This window comes from Haemaphysalis longicornis, unplaced genomic scaffold (genome assembly GCF_048455015.1).
Source record: "Haemaphysalis longicornis isolate Haplotype H1 unplaced genomic scaffold, Haemaphysalis longicornis Haplotype H1 scaffold_9, whole genome shotgun sequence".
In the NCBI taxonomy this organism is placed as follows: domain Eukaryota; kingdom Metazoa; phylum Arthropoda; class Arachnida; order Ixodida; family Ixodidae; genus Haemaphysalis; species Haemaphysalis longicornis.
The window spans coordinates 93,475,136-93,492,817 of NW_027526460.1; the positions used below are offsets into that span (position 1 = coordinate 93,475,136).

Consider the following 17,682-nt stretch of genomic DNA (forward strand, 5'->3'; position numbering starts at 1 on the left):
ACGGTGACTGACCCCCGAGCAGCCGTGCTTGGAGGTGTTTATTGCCCGGCCACACACAAGGTTGCCCACCGAGCCTGGTGGGGCCACTGAACTTAGCGGCCAACGAATATCAGGGATGGGGGGCGCCACACACTTGTCACAAACTGACGCTTTAGTATTCCCAAGTGCAAAAACGTCATAAAAACTTGCTATAGTGAGGCTGCAGAGCAGATAAACGGCTGCTCTGAGCCACATTTGCTTTACGTAAGCACCGGTATAATTAGCCATGTGTGATTGAAGGCTGGGTTATCTATTTACAATTAGGCCATTCAGCCCTTTAAACGTAATTCAACAAACACCCACTCCACAGCAGCCAGAAAGAATATTTTTTTCGTTCTATCGATACTGCTATGCTATGGGAACAAGGTCATTTTTCTGGAGGGAGTAAACTGTAAGGCCAAACAAACCTTTGTACACATTACAAAGCATTTAAGTTCTATCTCCCACTAATTTGAGCGTTCACGAGATTTTTTCTGGAAGCAGCAAAAATTGCTCTAGATTGGTGGGAGAGAGAAGGCAAAAGAGGTAAGACACATGCTTTTTAGTGGCTTGCTCACCAAGATGATTACACAGTCACAGTTAGCAGACATCATCCTGAGCTTGGATTGAAAGCTTAAAGGGACACGTTGAATCCCCCGCTGGGGTATGCTCCCACATTATCATCATCGTGTACATAATTGTGTCATTAAAGTGCAGAACCCCGTTCCGGTCAGCCATGACACCGAACCCTGCTGCCTGTCTCCCCTTGCTCTAACAGGACACTACAGGCTGAATGGAGGAGGAATAAACATTTATTCAACTGTATCAGTTCCGTTGTGGGAGGCCTCCTTAGTCCAGGAAAGGCTGAGTGAAATTTTGTTTTAATTGAGAGATCATACGTTTTGTAGCACTCTCAGCTTTTGTTCGATGGGCAACGATGCGTTATTTCCTGAGAAATGCGTAAAGCAAGCTGGCATTTCTCTCACCCACTTCCCTTTCATTTTTTCGTGGTCACAAAGTAGGAGCAAGGCACCGGTGCTGTCTAGAGCGTAAACAGTTAGCGCTAAGCGCTCAAAGCCTGGCAACAGTACCTTGTACGTCACCAAGCCATGGCCGACTCCTCAGAATGTTTCTTTGACCGAGGAGGCTGGCTTTCACTTTTATTATTTGTCACCAACAGAACGAGAAACGCCACTCCAGCGGCCGGCGCCCCCGCCTACACCGGACACCCGGACTCCATCACGCCGACCATGAGCGAAGCAGCAACAAGCGCCATTTCAAATATAGTGCAAGCGCGACTGCCCGGCTACGCGTCGCTCAAGTGGGAGCCTTCATCTCACCTCGTCTGGCGATCACGTCCATCTCATATTCTCCCCTCTCACGCGACGCGCCAACCTGGCGTGAAATACACATTCGCTTCCCGCACTCATCTCGAGTAACTTTCGTGGCCAACGGTCAATCCAGCCCAAACATCAAGGGTAGAGCAACGCGCGCACGATTTACGGATTAGGTATTTATCAACGGCGGCTAGCAGTGAAAGGAAATGCCCACATTCGGATCGTTCGGATAACCCCCTGCAGTAAGTACTCTAACCTTTCACAGGTAAAAATGTTTGAATCGGGCATGGGTATGCTTTACACCAATAGCAACATCCGCACAGAAAACGGATTAGAAGCTCAGGCGAGTCGCTCAGCCACCCACAGTGCATTTGTTCCTTTTGCCGCTTCCTGCCAGGGATACTGCTTGGAGAAGCTTGCGGGACGTTCACCGTGGTAGGATATTGACTTTGCCAATTGCGCACGAATGCTTTTGCAAAACAAAACTGAAAGCATGATGGCCGACTCTGAAGTGTGAGGGAAGCAGCCTGTCTCGCAACGTATAGGTAGTCTGTGTTTTTTAAATTAGATCAGCTCACGTAAAGTCTTAACTCTTTCGTTACCACGCCTATTCAAATCGATCACCGGTGATCGATGATTTATATTGCCTATTTCAACATGTTGTAGTCGTTTCTTGTACACCTAATGCGGCCAGTGGTCAGTCTAGGCACTGCCCTTTTAGAATCAGTTTAAATTTTCCCGCTCCGGCAACATTGAGATTTTTGGCGGCGTTTTTTGCGAGCTGAGGTGCGTGTGTTTTTGAGGAAGGGGGCGTGGCTGCTGCACTTGAGAAAAAAGGATGCAGGTCGTGGTTAGGCTGCATTACCATAATATTTTTTTTTTGTCAAAAGGCTCCTGGCAAGTCAAATACCAAATAATGGGGTCAGCTTTGTAATATGACAGCGTTGACAGGTGATAATTACTTGAAAATGGCCCCAGCTATTCACTAATGATCTTTGGTTGGGACAAAGGGCAGCTTTATTCTCCCAAAGCTTATTTCTGATGGTCCCCCGCATGTCTAGCAAGTGTGCCTGACATTTTCAACCAGTTTCCAGCAGTTTCGTTTTCGTTTTCGCATTGCGAAATTCACATAGGAAATTCATATTTGGCGCTACTACGCAGTTACCCAACTACAAGCTCATTTGCCATGGCGCCTCCGTTGCCCGCTACTGCTGCTCAAAACAAGCATGCTGCTCGCGCTTCCACTTTATCTACGCCTTGCTTCTGCGATAAGAGCTTCCACTGAAAGTGAAACGATAACACCAAGTTGTCGGGTATCAGTTCAGACGAGGAGAACGCTTCCAATTGGCCTTGAACACCGCCAGCTGTTCACCGGCCAGTTTCGGTTTTATACGAGGGTATTTCCGGAGGTCTAGTATCGCTTTTTAGTAGTACTGTCTATTCTGACAAAGTCTTCAACAGCATTGTATTTGTTTCTTTTCAAAATTGTTAGGTGGCGCTGCAATGTAGTAGGCTCGTAGTGCTGAACTCGCTTCACAGCCCGACGGCGGCTTGGTGAAAGCTTGCTGGGCATGATTCTAGTGCACGGTACCTTATTCCTGCAAGCAGGGCTACCATAGTGAGTCAGAACATGATAATAAACCGAAAATGAAAGTTCTGAGTGATACGTGATCATCAGAACGTCAACAAGCATCCACCAAATAGTTTGGTTCTCAACTCCAAGCGGATTTTTTCACATCGCTTGCTTTCCTTCAATATTGTGCCGGTCATAATCATTGAAAAGGTGTTTTTACATCACCTGGAGGCTAATTAGGGCCTTTAATAATGTCAAACCACCAGATTTCTTCTAGAGAACTATCCAAAATAGCAAAACTTGAAATAGAGGTTGGGCTTCACCACAAGGCAGGGGCACAACGTGGGCTAACATTTTCTTTTATATCTGACAAATTGTTCGGCGCAACTCAATTTTTTTTTCTAGGACGGGTTTTTGAAATGTCTACCTAAAAAATGCATATTCTAAATTTTTTCTACTACGGGTGGTTTATTATACACAACTTACTTTTCCTGATTTTCTTCGACGCTTGGACAAAAATTTCGAATTCAATAATTTTTTGGGAATCATTATTTAGGAAAACATTATTAAAACTGGTGTCGTTAGAAAGCACGTGGATTAATCTGCATTGTATGTCACTGCAATGTGTGCCTAACCAATATGAATAGCACAAAAACTGTTTTGTTAGACCCTTCAAAATTGGTCAATTGCCCGCCGTAACGAAAGAGTTAATCTACGATTATTTCACGCGCTCAACCACTTCGGAACCGTTTATTTGAGGAAAACATTCAGAGATGCTTCTTCTCCAATGAGCTCTCGCCGTTCACCGCTTTTGTGACACCACAAACCGTAGTGCCCAAAAGCGTACGGGGGTGTCGTCCCCTGTTTTTCCGTTTTTGGCATTTTCTGCCTCATTAAACTACTGCTGGGTGCAAGAATGGTGTATTTAGATTCTCGGCTCCATTATCTACCGATACAGGCAAACTTGTTTCCACCCTTTAGTGTCCCTTTAAGCAGCCACCCATAGCTCAGCCCATAATTTTCAGAGCTGGAAACCCCTCTTGCATGCACCCATACGAACACTTGAAATCTGAAGTTAAGCTCCCTTTTATGTTACCTGTTAAAGGAGTACTGACACGAAATTTCAAAGCTGAGATAACTATGTAAAATGCTTCCTTTTTATCAGGAGATATCTCCCAGCAAGTTCAACAGCAACCGTTCAGCGAAACATATTTAAAATCCATTTTAATCTTCGCCCGCACGAGAAAGGCCAGAGAGGGTCGACGTGACATCATCTGCTACGTGCCCCAAACTGTCGACGTCGGGGCTCCCGTGACGAAGCCGACGCGCTGGCTGTGGTTGGCGCGCGCTGCTCGGGCGTGTGTACACGTCATGGTTTTGGGACTGACGTCATGCTGCCCGGGCCTGTGGGGACGGCGAAGACCTCGGCCGGTCCGGGCGCGCACGTGCGCTCGCTCGCGCGCGCTTCCAGAGAGGCAGCGATACGGCAAGAATGGTGACGCCATGTGATACATGCTGTCATGGCGGCCGCTCGGCGTTTTTTTGTCGAAACCAAAACTGGCACGAATAAACGACGCCGTAAATGAATGTTTACGCTGCACTCGACCGTCTAATCTGTCATTCTATGATTAGTGGGCTGGTAGGCACGCATAGCAGCGAAAAAAACGTAACATAAAAATTTCGTGTCAGTACTCCTTTAACAGGGGCCCAAATTCGATGAAAAAAAAAAAAAAAAGTATCCAGAATTGTTCTACAAAATACTCTCCGAATTCCTTTTTGGTATTATATCGAATTTGAGCACAGCTCAGCACTGGACTGCCATTTGACCATACTGCCTCAACACCAGGAATTATCTCAAAATTGCACAATAACAACAACACGACATAATACAAATGGCCGGCATAACTATACAAGATATTTGGATGACATTTCGTTTGGTTACATACATACTAACAATCACATCGCGGTTTGCGTCAAACAAAACCCACTTTTGGGAACACGTCAATTGACTGCTTTGCGGCACAATCACAGTGAGTTTCACTCACACACACTGCTGAATCCACACGGTATCACCGCTTTCGACAACAGTCACACGATTTTAACTTTAACAAAGACCCCATCTTTCTGTCCATAAGGAGGCATGCCCGTGTCCATAATACGTGGCTCCTCGTTGTGAAGTCCTCTTCGGCTGAACAATTTGAAGACGCACTCAAGAGAGCAAGAATGCAAATTCCCTTTAAAGGGGCCGTTCAGACAAAATTCAACTTTGTTTCATTTGAAAGATTTTGTGTTTTATAGGGCTGTAAGTGCTTGTTCGGCAGCAAACAACGCTTCATTCCCCGAGAAATTAAATATTTTCAGTCAACATTTTGATTTTCCCACTAAATCGTGTGTTTTTGTGATGTCGACAATGACGTATTAAAAGCAGAGCCTCAAAGTGACGGACCACCGATTTTTGTCGCGTATATGTTCTCTAGCTCATATGAAAGCCAGAGTTTCATACATCCGGTAACCACAAGCCACTTATAAACAAATTGGCAGAAATAATTTTAATTTGGCAGCAAACTTTCTGAAATCAGAAGGGTGGCGGTTGGTAGTTTTGAAACTTCACACTACAATACTATGTGTCCCGGTTATGTGACCTGCAAACCTAGCAGCCACTGTAACTGCTAAAACGTTTATTCACTTATTAGAAATCTTTTAACACAAGTATTTGTACAATTTTACATTGTATATGTATTTCTAAACACTATTTTGAAAATTTTTAAGACACGCCGCCCGCCGCCGCTGGGTTGCTCTCAGTGTGGCTAACTGAGCTTCCACGCCCAGAATCAATGGCAGCGTTCAGTAAAGAGACCCAGTGAAGGAGCTTGGACGATTCTGCCTGAGTCAGGGGCGTTTGTTCTGCCGAAATATTCGATTTCAGTTTCGAAATACGCCAACTGCAGCTTAAAAAAAAAAAAGAAAAGGACGCGCCCATGGAGAATCGAACTTCCGACCTCCACAACGTGAAACCAGATTCACCTGTCTCCCATCCCAACAGATGGCGCCTTCGTGCAAAATAGACTAGTGAATTTAAAAAACACATAAAGGAATAAGAAATCCTGTGATTCACACATTTTTTAGCCGAAAACAAGTTTTTAAATATCACTTTTCGTTTCGCACACAGACAAAATTATGCTGCGTGCTACTGTATGTCATGGTTGCCAGCATTATTTTTGGGAGGACACATACAGCTCGTAGAACTAAAAATCTCGATTTAAAAAGTTCCAGAGCATCATCACCAAACCGTTTCTCATTAAGGTGCTTTAATTAAGTGATGCCCCCTCATTTGGGATAGAGAATAATATACTCGACAAAAAATGTTTCTCTGTCCCTTTAAAACTAAATACAGCCGGCCGACCACGACGGCTACCATTTCACAGGTGCCCGTTTGATTATCTGGTTAACTGCCCACTTTTATATATGGCACTGCAATCCTTAGCTGAAGCTTAGGTGTTCACATCTTGCTTCTGGTTAAACTTCTACACCTGCCATATTTTTATTACAATCAATACTATATAAACGTTTCCTAAACCTTAAGCTATGACTTGACAAACATGGTCACGTAAGAGACCGTCCCACTTGTGTCAGTTGGCCAGTGTTGTTTCAGACAAGCCCAGTACGTCCGACGGCTGTGTTAGCTAGTGTCAGCCTGCAAAATGCCGGACTAACTGCATCGGTGTTTACGTGCTTGTTCACAACTTTAACTGTTCACCCCACAATTCTTACTGCTGTAAAAAGAATGCGCCCTACATTTAAGCACAAATAGCTTGCTCGGCAAGCTTATATGCCCTGCCTAATTTTTATTTGCTTTTACCGGCCTCAACCAATCGCAGAGCTGACACATATGACATCATAGGTTCTGTTGCAGGAAATGAGGTAACGAGTCGTATAGCCATTCCCTTTCTTCGTAATTGTGTAGCTTATTTGAACGAAGTTTACGTTGCAATCTTTCGAATGAACCACACTTGTGTTTTGTCTGAATGGCCCCTTCAAGCTAGGCCAACAAGCGCAATGCATGACGTCATAAGACTGCTGGTCCTCTAACTTACTGTCACGAACCACCTCACTGGTAGAAACTCCTGGCACAATGTGAAGAGAACGGTTTGCAGAAGAGTCGTCTCTCCTTTGCTGTAGTCTCTGCTCGCACCGAGTGTTTGTGTCAGATGTTGCACAGAGCCCAAACGATGCTTGTAACGGTTGCACAATATTACTTCCCCACGGCCATCGCCAATTTGGGCCTTATAAGGCCTCAGTGGTTGTGGCGGGTTCCAATTCCCTCTGCTTCCTTAGCTGCCTCAACTTCTGGGTCTTTCTGGTGGCACTGAGACGTTGAATGAAGACACTCTGCGAGGCGCAGAAAAAGAAATAATTGCGAATAAGGCAAGCAATGTCACTTTGCCTAAGTGGACACTGAAGCAAAAATGCCTCGAACTCTTGCCTGCAGCTATGTTCTGTAGTTTGAGGCAACCAACCCTTTATTTCCCTATGCAGAGGAAGTCGGGTACCTCAGATTACGTGCAATTCTTTGTTTTTTGCCGAGTTTTTTGTTTACTGCTGCCGTTTCCAGTTCTGCATGAACCTACGAGTCACTACAAAGTTTTTTTTTTCGACCCCCCGGAATATAAATCAGAATATAACACATGAATTCAAAATCCCGCAACCACGTCTGGTAGGTTAAGGGGATTAATCAGCACAGAATCATAGCCAAGTGGCTAGGATTTTTGTTTTGGAAGTGGAGGGGCTAAACTTCGATCCCCAAGAACGTCCAAATTAACACAGGCAATTTATTTTCTAGCAAAGCTTGTATTGGCTGACTTGCTCAGTTGGTGGTGGCATATGCCAAAACACCTTAATAAAATGGACCATGCAGACAAAGCACAAGTTTAGTTCATTCGAAAGATTGCTTCGTTAGAACCTTAGTGACACTGCTTTTAATGCACACTTCGCTCAAATAAGCTATATAATTAGAAAAAGGGGATGGCCATGCGACCTACTAATTCATTTCCCGCAACAGAACCTATAATGTCATATGCCCAGCTGTGCGATTGGCTGAGGCCAGCAAAAGCTTGCCAAACGAGCTGTTTGCACTTAAATGTAATGCCTATTCATTTTACAGCAGTAAGAATGGTGGGGTAAACAACGAAAGTTACGAGAACACACGTAAACGTAGCAGTACCGATGTGCACTGCTGTTGGTACCACTGATCTCCACTTAGTTGCTGGATGGCGCTTCGCCGCTGTCGCGGCCGGGCGCGCACACGGCCACCGGAAGTTCAACGGCTCGTCCCAAAAGTCGGGCGTCTGCTACGCTTTTCAACCGCTGATAGGCGTCCCCATTGGCGCATTTTGGCATTTTTTTCTCACTTTATTGCATCTTGGCTATACACATTGCGTTCAGACCGCAAGTTATGCTATACCGAAACATGCGACGTTAATATGAAGCAGAATTTAATTGCGAAGGAGAACGAAAATGTCACTTGGGTCGTGGTTTGAGAGCAGACGGCACAGCTAGAACGGGATTTATGCTAGAAATTTACGCTAGGGATTTATGCTAGAAAGAAAACAACGTGGGCACGGCGTCAGGCTGTAGCCGAGTTCATGCGCCCGTTCTGTCAAAACAGTTGTCAGTAAAGTGGTCACTGCAGAGCCTGCTGCCTGGGGATGGAGCCCATTTGTTCCTTCCTAATACCCTGGTTACACGGGCACAGTTAACCACGCTTAAGCGAACCGCGGTTAGACAAAACCGCAGGTTGCTGCGTTACACGACAGACGAAACTGCGGTTACGTCGCTAATCATGGTTAAAGCAAACTGCAGCTTGGCCACCTCAGTTCGGTCACGCTAATCGCAGTTTCCGCCGCCGCAGTGCTCAAAATCGCACAAGTCAGTTTGGACGCAAGTGGCGGCGCATCAGCGGAGGCAAAAAAGAAAATCACCTGGCGTTCGGAAGCGACGAAGGTTCTCAAATAGCGGGCGCCCCAAAGCTGTCCCCAAGACGCGCTTGCGTTCTTTGCATGGTTCTCGCAATCAGCGCGACTGCCCGTCAGCGGCGGCTCGTTTCCCGATCTGCCCGATCAACTACGACAAAAGCCGTGCTAAATTTGTAAATTACACGCGTCGTCCGCCAAAAATGGATATAGCAGGCAATCCTGAAGCGTTTTCAGCACTCGGAAACGATCGGCGCCGCGTCGGCTGTGCCTGCATACACGCCGACGCGCTTGCCCGCACAGCACTGCTAGCGGCCCGAACCGGCCCAGACCACGGCAGCAACAGCTTATTGCATCGCCGCTCTTCAAAATCAATCTGATCGCGGAAAAGAACTTCCACATGCGAGAAAATTGATGTTAGTGCGGTGAAAAATTGTGCTATGGATTGTAATTCGCAGTTGTAGAGGTAGCGGTGGTCAAATATCTAGCGCGATGCTAAGCCGAAAGTTCCCAACACCGAACAGAGGTAAGCAAACCAAGCCAGTTGCGAGCTGTTGGGGAAGCCCCTCTCTTCGCCGCGCGCGAGTGCATTGCATTTGGGTCAGAAGCGACTGCTTCAAGGATATTTTTTTTTGCCTACACTGCTTCTCTTTTGTTTTTTATCGTGAAGTTAAAAGTGTGGTAATTTATTTTTATTACGATCACAATCAAGTGACCGCGGTCACCAAACTTGCAATTTCGCGTATAACAGCCAAAACCCGCGATAACCGCGGTAAGTTTGCGATAACCGCGGTTCAAGTTTAGTAACCCCGGGTAAACTTAACTGCGGTTACTTTCGCCGTGTAAATAGGGTATAAGTTTGCCACCGAACGCCGGCGTAAATCCGGCTTACAGCAAGGGAATCTGTGTAACAAAAGCCACAGCTTGATGACACTGATTTGACATTTGCGTTTTGCTACGTATCACGCACGTCGTACAGAATATTGTAATACTTCCAAGTGGAATGTCTTCCCAGACGACTTCTCTGGTCTGCTTGTGCAATTGACGGCGCAACAAGCAGGCATTTTTGGCAGAATGCGTGCAAAACCAGCCCACTGTAGCATGCGCTATGCTGGAACGGCGGCCATTTGCACGACTTCCGGGACGAGCGCTCGAACTTCCGGCGGCCGAGTGCCGGAGAGCTCGAAGTGCCATCCAGCAACTCTAGTGGAGATCAGTGGTTGGTACTGGGCGCACTATGCTTGTTTTAGCAGCACAGCACCCCGCCACTTCGGAGTTGTCTTACACGCCACTGGCCGATCGGCGTAAGCGAAGTTGTCTTATGGGACCCTGTTTGTCGAGCATACCACGTTTCATGAAACAATTACTTTCTACCGTAACAAAAACAAGCCTGGTGCAAATACGGCCAAAAGCAAAGCAATGGCGGACAATAGTCCGCAGCTCAGTATAGTAGCGCCATCTGGGAGGACTGACGGCAAGCGAGGCTGCAGAGCCTAATGACGCTCCACCCTTGTGATTTCATGGCAGACGTCATGAAAACGCACGATTTGGTGGGAGAATGAAAATTTTAACCTAAATTGATTAATTTCTCAGTGAATACGGTATCATTTGCTCCCGGACAAGCGCTGGGGGCACAATAAAACACGAAATATTTCGAATAAAACAAACTTGTATTTTGTCTGCATGGAGCCTTCAAGGCACTGGACTGGACTGCAAAGGACTTTATTCACATCGATCCTGCAGTGGGCGGGGGTTTGTTATGACCCCCGTCCCGACGCGGCCGGTCGTCGCATCTTCTTCGCTACCCTAATAGGCGCAGGCCCCTTTACGGAGTCCGTGCTTTTCGAGTGCAGTGAAGACCTGCTGGATGGCCCACTCTTGCTTCGTCTTGTCTCTTGATTCGATGGCTTCCTGTAGTTGTGCCGGGTAATCTTCGAAGCTGGCGCCTTCTGGGTCGGTGGCGCAGTCCCACATGATGTGCCACCGGTTGGCCGGCCCCTTTTTGCATACCTTGCATGGGTTGCTTGTGTACTCCTCTGGGTACATGCGGTGTAGTGCCGCCGGCGACGTGACCGACGCATAGCTGTCTGAGAATCGTCGCCTCTTCGCGGCTCAGGGCCCGATGGGGCGGGGGGTATTTCCTTCTGGACAGTCACGCGTTTTTTAGTGCTTCACCTTGGGCCCTATCTTTGGTCTCTGTCCACGATTCCCACTCGGGGCGGCTTTCCACTCTGGGGGCGCAGTGTGTTAGTGCGCGCGCCTCCCTGTGGGCCCTCTCGTTGTGGTTCGGTGCGTGCGACGAGCATTCGCCCGCGTGCGCCGGAATCCACCTGACTTCCACTCTCCGGCCTTCTCGGGTACCCGACTTCTTGATGATCTTGATTGCTTTGCTGCTTACGCGTCCATTCGCCAGGTTTCGGACGGCTTCTTGGGAGTCACTCAATATTGTGTCGCAGTCGGCTTCGGTCATTGCCAGGGCTATGGCGATTTACTCGGCCTCCGTGGCGTTCTCGCACCTTGCGCTCGCTGCCGTGGCTATTCTTCCTGTTCTTGCATTGATCGTGACCGCGACGTATCTGCCTTTGCCGTAGTCCGCCGCGTCGACGTATCTCGTTCTCGGGTCGTCGCCGTGTTGTTCGACGATGTACTTGGCCCTCGCCCTTCTCCTTTCTCGGTTGTATTCTGCGTGTACATTCGTCGGTATGAGGCTCACGCGTATGTTTGCACGCGTTTCTGGGTCGAGTTCTTGCAGTTGTCTTCCCATGGCTCGGTGTCCTTGGCCCAGTGTCTCAAGAATGGTTCTGCCTGTCTTGGTTGACGATAGCCGCTCTCGCTGCGCCTCCAGTTGCGCCTCAATGAGCTCATCGACCGTGTTGTGGGTGCCTAGTTGCAGGAGTCTTCTTGTACTCGTTGGCTCGCTCAAACTGAGCGCTCGCTTGTGCATCCTCCGTATCATGACGTCGATTTTGGCCTTTTCAAAGCCAACTTTATTCTTACCCACGTGCTCTAATGACAATGATGATGCCCTTGAAGTGCTTCACACATACCCATTCGTGGGGATTGACCAGCGATAAAGCGTTGACTGTGCCAACTTTTCCACGTGCTCTTCGTGTGCAGCTTTCGCTCATCATTCACAGCTGGTGCGGGTGTGCGCATACAAGTGTCGTGCTATATCACGCCGCAATGGGAGCTACTTGGTGGCAACACGCGCTCCCGTGGTGCAGTTCACCTTCTGGTGCAGCATGGGTAGGCCGCACGTGATTCGCTCCATGAAATAGCAGGCAGCCATTAAAGAACGTAAACGTCCCCAACAAGACTGATCTACAATAACGTACACCAAACATTTGCGTTCGAGCAAAGCTCAGTGAAATGAAAAGGGTCTCGTTTTGGTCGATCGATAGTTTTGCATTTTCATTTCAATCATTGCACTCTGATTTTGGCTGAAGCATTTTCAATTTTGTTTTGCAGTCACTGCGTTTCGATTTTAGTCGTTTTCGTTTCCACTGAGGTCAAGCTACACGTGCACCCGTTTCCGGAGGGAAGAGGTTATAATTTTTTTTAGGTTTGTGTTCAGTGGCACGTGTGCCGTGGTGTTGGCGAATAGACACACGATGAGAGACACGCACTCCCCGGGAAAAGTAACTCCAACAATAAACTACTGACAGCTGCAATTATAAAATGAAACCACAGTGACACACAACTAGCAGAAGGCGGGGTGGGAGAGAAAGGAGAGAAAGAGGGTGTGAAGGAGGGAGACACAGAAGGCGGAAAGATATATAGAGAAAACGGAGAGAGGGAGGGATAGAAAGAGATAGAGAGAGGGAGACAGGGAGAAAGAGAGGGGGATCACCATCATCATCATCACCACCACCACCACCATTACCAGCCTATCTATGCCCACTGCAGGGCAAAGGCCTCTCCCATTAACCCCAATTACCCCGGTCCTGTGCTAACTGTGACGAATTTATTCCCCCAAACTTCTTGATCTCGTCTTAACTTCCTGTCGCTTCCTGCCACGCTTGCCTTCTCTAGGGATTTACTCTGTTACCCTCAATGACCAACAGTTATCTTGCCTTTGCATTACATGTCCTGCCCACGTCCATTCCTTCTTCGTAATTTCTACTAATATGTCCTACTAGTATGTAAAAAAAGAGAGGGAGACAGGGAGAAAGAGAGGGGTAGGTAGGAAGAGGGGGAGACAGAGGGATTGATAGCAAGATAGAAAAAAAGAGAACAGGAGAGAGAAATGACAGTGAGAAAGAAGAGAGAGGGAGATGGTGAGAGCAAGGAGAGAGAGACAGGGAGGAGAAACGAGACAGAGTTGTGCTTGGTTCATGATGAATAGTAGCGCAAAAACTGGACGAAGAACCCGCAAGGGGAGGGCACAAACAAGCGCTGCAGCAAAGGTGTTTACATTAGCAGCAAGTGTGTTCCTTTTTTCTCTCTTTTTCACGCATGCTCTGTGCGGGTGCGACATTTGTATATTTATGTTCTTTTTTCAAAAACAGTAGAGATTAAAAAAAACAGTGCTTGTTTGTGTCCTCCCCTTGTGTGTTCTTCGTCCAGTTTTTGCACTTTTATTCATCATGGATCAGTACTAGCCATGTGCGAATAGTCACTATGTTTGCCAAATCGAATACAGAGCAAACAGTGATATTGATTGAATAGGTTTCAAAGCCGAAGTCGAATCCCGAACATTTGCTTCAGCATTCAAAAATTTCAAATATTCGCACGTGGCTAATCAGTAACAACTACAGACAAACCCCGCAATAACGAAATCTCATGAGTATGAAATTCTTGCGGCAACGAAATATTTTTGGATCCCCGGTGACATCCATAGACGCCCATGTATTTCATATCTCGTGGCAACGAAATATTTTTGGAAAGCAATCCCGCGTTAATGAAATTCACTGCAAGTCCGGTCGGCGTTTTATCTACCCATTTTAGGCTACCAGTATCCAAAAAGTGCTCAACTGCATTTTTTTCGGGCTCAAAGTGCATAAACTTTTCGGGCTCAAAGTGCATAACTCAAAGTGCATAAACATAAGCTTGCATGGCCACCACTATGTTTGTTTACAAAAAGAAAGTGCAGCCCTAGTAGTGACATCACCAGGGGGCGACGCATGGCGGCTCATGGCAAGGCCACTAAAATTACTAATTTTAGGGGCCTTAGCTCACGGCGCGACCGCCCAGCTTTGGCTTGGGCTACGCAGCTCACTACCGCTGAATGGCAAGCGCGCGTTTGTTGTGCGTGCAGCGATCGACACATTTCCTCTCAGTAAGATGCCTCCACCGAGCCCAAAAGAGGAAGTTTTCATTGCTACAAGATAAGGTCCAAGTCAGCGGCTCAAATGGAGGAAGGCAGGATAGCGTCGATGAGCTTACAACTGCCTGCAGCTCGCTCTACCATTTTGAAAAGCAAGTAGGCCACTCTTTAATGGCACACACGCAAAACAAAACAGTGGCAGCTGTGGCCCTTCTGGACGTCAACAAAGCGGTGGTCACTTAGTTTTGGGGACAGCATTGGAGCAACAAGGTGCCTTTCTCTGAAAGAGTTCATCAACAGAAGAAGCTGGACTTCACTTGCATGCTCGGATGTACTCGGTGCTGACCAAGGAGAAAGGCATGCTGAGAAGGCGAGCCTGCCGGGATGTTTGGATGCGTTTGACATGATCCAATTGTTCTTAGGCACACATGACGACTAGCAATGAAGCACTTCTTGTAGTGTGAGAGCTGAGCAGTGAAGCCGCAGCAAGGTAAGGTCTGCAAAGTAATACTATAACCGACTTTTGGAAATAAATTTTCAGCTTGTGGCAAATTTTCCGGTCATTTATGTTTCATTCTCGTGGCAAATAAGTTCCCGCAAAAGTGAATTTCTTGGCGGCGGTTTCGTTATTGCGGGGTTCGGCTGTAGCTCAGCTTACAACACTCCCGTGTCTGGTGCTGCCACCATGCACTTTTCCACTCACCCAGTTGTTCCTCTCCCGGCAGTGCATCTTGGTGCCCGGCCTGGCGTGGTCCCAGACCATGTTCGGATACCGCACGTCCAGAGACCGGCCCAGCGCGCAGTACTTCTGCCGCTTGGTCGGGCCGTTCTTGCTCTGGATCAGCTTGTGCTTGCTGCACGCGGGACAAAGGGAAGGAAAAAAAGTTTTGACAGGAGCAATACGACAAGATTATCCTGTTTGTTGATCCTTCACGAAGTTAACCCTTTCGGCCCTTTGATGCCACAATTGATGCCATCACCTAAAAGTTCCTCTAGCGCATAGGGAACGAAACCAAAACTGCTAGTTTTCTGGGGAATTGTTCTTCAATGATGCCTGTTGTGATAGATATCACTGTTTCATTTTAGTGGAGCTGGACGCTACAAAGAAGAAGCAGCTCCGGTGAAGACGAAATTACGCCCTTGAGGCTGAAAAAAATGGTGCTCAGAATTTTATTCTGAAGCTTGTAAATCTATAAATATGTGCACTATGAAGCTCCTTTTTTGTTTGTAGGTTCATGCAGTCATAAGGTTTAGGAAAATATGCAAAAGTGATGTGTCTCTTCAACATAAAAATTTTAATTTCCAGATGTCCCAATTAATTGCCTCATTAATAAATATGTTAATATTTGCACTTCCAGCTATATCTTTTATTTGTGGGCTTATGGGACCCTTAAATTTAGGAAAACACACAGAAAACATTGTTTTGCTTGAAATAAAAAAATCAGGGCTGAAAGGTTTTAATACTGATGTTATAAATGATGTTATAATACTGATGATACTGATGTTATAAATGATGTTATAAGCTTCGTAAGCTGCGCGACTACCACTGCCTACTTCTGCATTTCCATGGTGTGAGTGGGGATACCGCTGAGTGGTTGGTATAGGCGCCTAAGCAGTGTTTTGGCTTTCTCTCACTTGCTTTTGCGTGTTTGCACACTCCAGAAATGGTTACAGTGATGTCTACACAAATAATACTTTCAGGAAATGCCCAAAAAACAACTGAGGCTGCGTAAGGTGCTCAAATGTCAACAAAGGTCTTCAGGGATGCGGTCCTGTTGTGTTTCACCCTCAGGAGTGCCAGTGGTGACAGCGGCAGACCACTAACACTCACTGTTGGATGAAGGTGCATTTGTTGTAACCTTGTTTAGACCTGATAATTTTTAACATCATCAAAGGTTGGCTTAGCCTCGCACCACATACGTATCTGCTTTAGTTTCAGTCGCAATGATCACACCTTCATTTGGAATTCTTATTGTAGGGATGAGATGTCTCTTTAGCTGATTCTCACTGGCAAGTTTCTCCAGCAGGCGCAACAACCATGCTACTACAAACAGCAAAAGCCTCAAAAGCCATCTATGCTTTTTGTGTGAATGTGAGCCACCCTGAAAAATTAGAATAGTGCAGGGCTGTGCACTGTTACATATGTGCACACTCAGCTAAACAGGTACATGCTAGCACCTTAGGGTAACCGTGAAATTGGCAAATAGATGCAGCGACAATGACAAGCCATCTGGAGCGACCCACATATGCTTTTGAAACATGCCACTAGAGGACTTTCAGCAGCATCCCTCCGTGCTGAGCTCGTGGCCTATACATGGTGCAGCGAACTTAGTAGCCGGGACCATTTAAAACCTGGCTTTGAGGAGAGCTAAGCACGGGTGCTATCAACGAGCTGATGCACAATCCTTCTCGTTGGAGGAACAACTTACTATTGTGCATAATGAAAGTTGGCCGTTTAAAGTTTAGGAGTCTGCATAGGCTCCTCAATAGCACCCGTGCTCAGTGACCTTCTACTTGCCGTATTTGACAGGTGTCTGCAATCAATACTTCCTGACCTGGCAGCAGAGCGAACGTTCCGGGGTGTTGATGACTACCTCGTGCTCTTCAAGATACGTGGCGAACCATTAAGCCAAGGAGACAAGCTTCTGGAGGCATTTTCACCTGTTCTGACGACCTTCATATTGACAAGCAAGAGGCCAGAAAACAAGAAGCTGCGATTCCTAGACCTGGAATTAACCTTCGGCAGTCACGTGTGCTGGACATATTCCCCACATTCACAAAAAAGACTCCTGCCGTTCATTTCGGCACACTCGAAGGCAGTGAAACATGGGATAGCCATGGCAGCCATACAAAATGCAGTGACTAGCTCCTGCCTTCACATGATGAGGAAAAGCTTGGACAGCCATCCCTCCCTCTCCATTGCTGCGCAGCTCCACGGAAGCCGTTTTGAAACAGGCAATTTTGAACGGGACTACAAAAAGGTCGCAAGAGTGTGCCAGAGGCCATTTGGTACAAAGGCCCAGAGACCCAGAGGCCAGGGGGTGCACGGTGTTTCGCACCCCCTGAAGAAGATAAGAGACAAGGTAGGAGTGCGGACAGTTTTTTCAGCGCTGAACAAATTAGCCTCCTTGTGTGCCATGGTCAATGATGGAAATGGTCCCAGGGCTACATGTGGGACGAAGCATGCTAATGCAAAATGTGAGGACTCTATAGTGTATTGACTGATTGATTGATTGATTGATTGATTGATCGCCGCAACGCAGGCGATGAGGAGCGTTACAGTGGAGGGCTCCAGATTAATTTTGACCACCTGGGGATCTTTGAAATGCACCAAAATATCGTACACGCGGTTGTTTTTGCTTTTCGCCCTGTATAGTGTACGAGATCCCACTTTCGTGCAGGTGGGTGTATGTGGGCCAGAGTGGCAGGTGCGTTAAAGGGGCCCTAATTAAGCTTCCGAAGGTACCCATTCCAATCACAAAATCGCTAGAGTATCCCTTCACGATAACATATTCCAAA

General features: G+C 47.0%; 1 protein-coding gene across 1 annotated transcript in view; it reads right to left on the reverse strand.

The window, feature by feature from the left end:
• Positions 1-17,682, reverse strand: part of LOC144153311 (uncharacterized) — a 72,751-nt gene that overhangs the window by 35,393 nt on the left and 19,676 nt on the right. Inside the window, exon 6 of the mRNA XM_077684962.1 lies at positions 14,867-15,017. Coding sequence (XP_077541088.1) covers positions 14,867-15,017 — 151 coding nt within the window. The remainder of the gene's footprint in view (positions 1-14,866; positions 15,018-17,682) is intronic.